Here is a 4386-nt window from a genome sequence, read left to right as displayed (position 1 = left end):
CCGGGTTCAAGTGATTCTCCTGTCTCAGCCTCCTCACTAGCTGGGACTACAGGCGTGCGCCACCACACCCACTTAATTTTTGTATTTTTAGTAGAGACAGGGTTTCACCATGTTGGTCAGGCTGGTCTCGAACTCCTGACCTCTGGTGATCCACCCATCTCGGACTCCCAAAGTTCTGGGATTACAGGCATGAGCCACCACGCCTTACTACTTATTAAAATTGTAAAACAAAACATAAAAGAGAAAAAAAAGAGGACTGAGGACCTGCAACCTGCTCGGCAACTTACCCAGGCTTGTGCACAATGTCCCTCAGCACCCGCACGGCGTCATCATTGCTCATGTTCTCAAAGTTCATGTCATTCACCTGGAAGCAGAGGAAGTGGGTCAGAGGCATGGTGGGAGAGGCTGAGGGCTCCCGTGCAGGGCAGCTCGGTGGCCGCACCCCAGCACACCTGCAAAAGCATGTCCCCTGGCTCAATGCGCCCGTCGGCCGCCACAGCCCCACCCTTCATGATGGAGCCAATGTAGATGCCTCCGTCTCCCCGCTCATTGCTTTGGCCCACAATGGAGATACCCAGGAAGTTGTACTTCTCTGTGGAGAGAGGCCATGTGAGGAGAGGAGGCCCCCGCGGCAGGACCCCCAGAACCCTAGAGAGAGAGGCCATGTGAGGAGAGGAGCCCCAGCCGCAGGACCCTTGGAACCCTAGAGACCAGGCCCTCCCCACGCCCTAGCCACAGGCTCTCCCCATACCCATGTTTAGCGTGACTGTGATGATATTGAGAGACATGGTGGAATCTGTGACGCTGCTGAAGGACGATGTCTGTGGTGGGAAAAGAAGGAGCTAGAGTGCCCTTCAATAACCCACGGTCAACCCTGGGATGCTGCCAGTGTCCAGGCACCACCCAAACCAAAGCCTATGCCCCACCTTCTCCCAGCACCAGCCTTCCCGTGGGAACCCCTCACCCTCTCCAGGCGGGGTGGCCGCTGCTTCCTCCGCCGTCGGTGGCGCTTAAGGAGGCGGGAGGCACTGCTCTGCTCCGTGGAGCTGCTGAACCTGCCAGGAGGTTGGAAGGAGAGCAAACGTAGGCCAAAGTGGTCATGGGGCCAAGAGAAAGAACCAGAGGATTGACTGGAGGAGAAGAAAGGGGGCTGGGCGCGCTGGGGAGAGCTGTGCGGAGCCACACCTGCTCATGGTGTCCTCCTCGTCGGAGTCCCCCAGGCTGGTACTCTCCAGCTCACTGGTCATGAGGGTAGAGGAGCTCTCATATCCCGCCAGGTGACGCTCCAGCCTTGAGGGGCCACCAGTCCTGTGGCCCCCAGCTGCATATGGACAGGAAGCTCAGGAACCAAACTTCCCCCTGCTCACCCCACCAAGGCTGGGGTCTGGCCCAGCCCTTCCTGGCCCCCAGGCCTGCCCCTCACCGCCATGCTCACTGCTGTCTCTCCTGCGAGGCCGCTCCCGCCTCAGTGACACTACTGACTCGGTTTCTGTCTCAGGCTCCAGATTCTCATGGCTGCTGGACACATTAGGGCTGGACAGGCAGAGATGGTTTCCAATCCACATCAGGAGAACAGGGTTCCGGATCCCAGCCATACCCTACCAAAAGGCCTGGGTTCCCTCCTCACCTCCCTCCCTCGAAGTCAAGAATCAGAAGGACTCACTGAAAGGATGGAGGCCTTGAGTCCCCAATGCCGCTGGTCCTCTCAGGTGGCAAAGGGGGTAAAGGTGGGGCTGGAGGCGCCAGTTCTGCCCGAGGCTCGTGGGCTGGAGGAGCCATCTCGGGTTGGGGATTATCTGAGGACACCAGCTAGAAGGGTGCAAACAATAAACAGTGGCTCACCTGGGAGTCGGGGTGTGACAGGTTGCAGTAAGTGAAAGAACAAGAAAGGGTCTCAAGAGAGCTGGAGAAGAGCAAAATAACCTAGCAAGTATTAGAGACTCCAGAAGGAGAAGGCTGAGGGCCTCTCGCTGGCTCTCCAAACAGATAGGAGGTAAAGAGCCAGGGCTGCTAATACCTGGCCTGGGAGAGGGCTACAGAAACAGACTGAGGCATGCGGAAGCTTGGCAATGCAGAGGGGACCCAGCCCTCGGCGTCTGCACCTCTTACCCAGGATACCACCCTTCCGTTGAAGCAGGGGAGGCAGGCATTGTCATCTGAAATTTCTTCCTTCACCACTCTGCCAAGAGACAAGGTGGAGGTCAATGAGCTGGACCAACCACCCCCACCCCGACCCCCATCAAAGTTCCTCCCAATCTTCACCTGGCTCCAGGATGCTGACTTTCTCCCGCCCTGTTCAGGTCTTCTCTTACATTGAAAGAACTCACTCTGACTCCTAAGAAATCTCCAAACTCAATCCCCTTTCCTTATTTCTCCTCTCCCTGACGCACCCTCAGGGGCGTAGTGCTGCTCCAAAGACTTCATTGAGTCTGATTCAAACCTCTCAGTACAATTTCAAAGGCAATCCCCTATGCTGATGCAGCTGCCTAAGATACCTATCAAATGAGACTGGCTGGTAGCCTCCTCTCAACCCCATCCCTGTTCCTTACAAACCTTCCAAAAAGGCCGGGCACGGTGGCTCATGCCTGTAATGCTAGCACTTTGGGAGGCTGAGGTGGGCGGATCACCTGAGGTCAGGAGTTCAAGACCAGCCTGGCCAACATGGTGAAACCTCGTCTCTACTAAAATACAAAAATTAGCCAGGCATGATGGTGGGTGCCTATAATCCCAGCTACTCAGGAGACTGAGACGGGAGAGTCGCTTGAACCCAGGAGACAGTGGTTGCAGTGAACCAAGACTGTGCCACTGCACTCTAGCCTGGGCAGCTGAGCAAGAATCTGTCTCCAAAAAAAAAAAAAAAACAAAAAAACCTTCCAAAAAAAGGCTTCGGTCCTCAACCAAGTCTCTACTTTTATACTTTCCTTTAGTTTTCACTAATTCATTTCCAGAAGACTGTCCTTTCTTGAGTAAAAACACCCATTAGAGGCCAGGCATAGTGGCTCACACCTGTAATCCCAGCACTTTGAGAGGCCAAAGTGGGTGGACTACCTGAGGCCAGGAGCTGGCCAACATGATGAAACCCTGTCTCTCCTAAAAATACAAAAATTAGCCGGGCACGGTGGTGCACACTATAATCCCAACTACTCCGGAAGCTGAAGTAGGAGAATCGCTTGAATCGAGGAGGCGGAGGTTGCAGTGAGCCGAGATTGCGCCACTGCACTCCAGCCTGGGCGACAGAGTGAGACTCCACCTCAAACAAACAAAAAACAACAAAAAACAAAACCACCCATTAGATCAAACAATGGAAGCTCCTCATTAGACTGAAAGCTCCCAAGGAGAGAGCAAGCTGGCGCTCCCATTCCCCTGTACCTCATCTGGCACAAAATTCAGCACGAAGCAATCTGCTCAGCCTGACAGATCCCAAAGCCCAGCCTTGGGGTCATCTCTCCAATGGGTTCCCTGTGGTGGACTGGACTTGCCCCTTCTTCTTGACCACGACATCAAACCATGAACACTTACTCTGATCAATACCATGTCCTGGCCACACGCCACACACTGACACTTAGGCATTAACAAATACTGTCAACTAAATGAAAAAACGTATAAAGCATCAGACTCTCTGCCCTGGTTGTTTCTCTCTCTCTTTCCACACACACCCTTGCTGCCAAATTAGGACACCTTGTCTAATTAACCTGTTAGCCTAATATGGTCATAAGAGCCAGGATATATATCAACTTAATCCATTTGCTGTCAATGTGACAACACAGCCCAGTCACTACCAATCTGTCTCAGCATCATGTAGGATTCTTCCCAACATAACACAATCTCAGCATAGCTCAGTCCACTCTTAAGACAAATTACTCTGTATCACCATAACCTTTATAGAGTAGTCAGCCTCAATACTAATGACAATTACCATTCACCAAGAATTTACCATGTACCACACACCTGAACTAACCATTTCATTCTGTGATTTTCTCCATGTCACAGACGAGATCAAGACACAAAATTTAAATTAATTGTCCAAGATTGCACTGCTGACAACTAGAAGAACCTTGACTTAAAGCCAAGATAACTCCCAAGATAGTATCACCCTTCCCATGTCAAACAATCTTACTAGCTAGAGTCCAGTTTGTTCAGTTCTTCTAAAACCCATGCTATCTCAACTTAATCCAGCCTGCCTTCAAAAAAAGAGAGGTTGGGCTGGGCGCAGTGGCTCACGCCTGTAATCCCAGCACTTTGGGAGGCCGAGGCGGTCCGATCATGAAGTCAGTAGATCGAGACCATCCTGGCTAACACGGTGAAACTCCGTCTCTACTAAAAAATACAAAAAATTAGCCAGGTGTGGTGGTGGGCGCCTGTAGTCCCAGCTACTGGGGAGGCTGA

General features: G+C 52.5%; 1 protein-coding gene across 3 annotated transcripts in view; it reads right to left on the bottom strand.

The window, feature by feature from the left end:
• DVL2 (dishevelled segment polarity protein 2) overlaps window positions 1-4386 on the bottom strand; it is a 9944-nt gene that overhangs the window by 3341 nt on the left and 2217 nt on the right. Inside the window, exons 2-9 of one of the 3 annotated variants that reach the window (XM_011994618.1) lie at window positions 2110-2179; window positions 1664-1809; window positions 1395-1533; window positions 1186-1283; window positions 965-1055; window positions 752-821; window positions 453-592; window positions 288-364 (exon numbers count right to left, since the gene is read on the bottom strand). In XM_011994618.1, coding sequence (XP_011850008.1) covers window positions 288-364; window positions 453-592; window positions 752-821; window positions 965-1055; window positions 1186-1283; window positions 1395-1533; window positions 1664-1809; window positions 2110-2179 — 831 coding nt within the window. Of the gene's footprint in view, window positions 1-287; window positions 365-452; window positions 593-751; window positions 822-964; window positions 1056-1185; window positions 1322-1394; window positions 1534-1663; window positions 1810-2109; window positions 2180-4386 lie in introns of all 3 variants that reach the window. The other 2 variants (XM_011994619.1, XM_011994620.1) reach the window with 2 other exon arrangements.

Source organism: Mandrillus leucophaeus, unplaced genomic scaffold (assembly GCF_000951045.1).
Source record: "Mandrillus leucophaeus isolate KB7577 unplaced genomic scaffold, Mleu.le_1.0 Scaffold46, whole genome shotgun sequence".
NCBI classification, from domain to species: Eukaryota; Metazoa; Chordata; class Mammalia; order Primates; family Cercopithecidae; genus Mandrillus; species Mandrillus leucophaeus.
The sequence above is the reverse complement of the archived record's forward strand: the minus strand, read 5'-3'. Positions and strand labels throughout refer to the sequence as shown.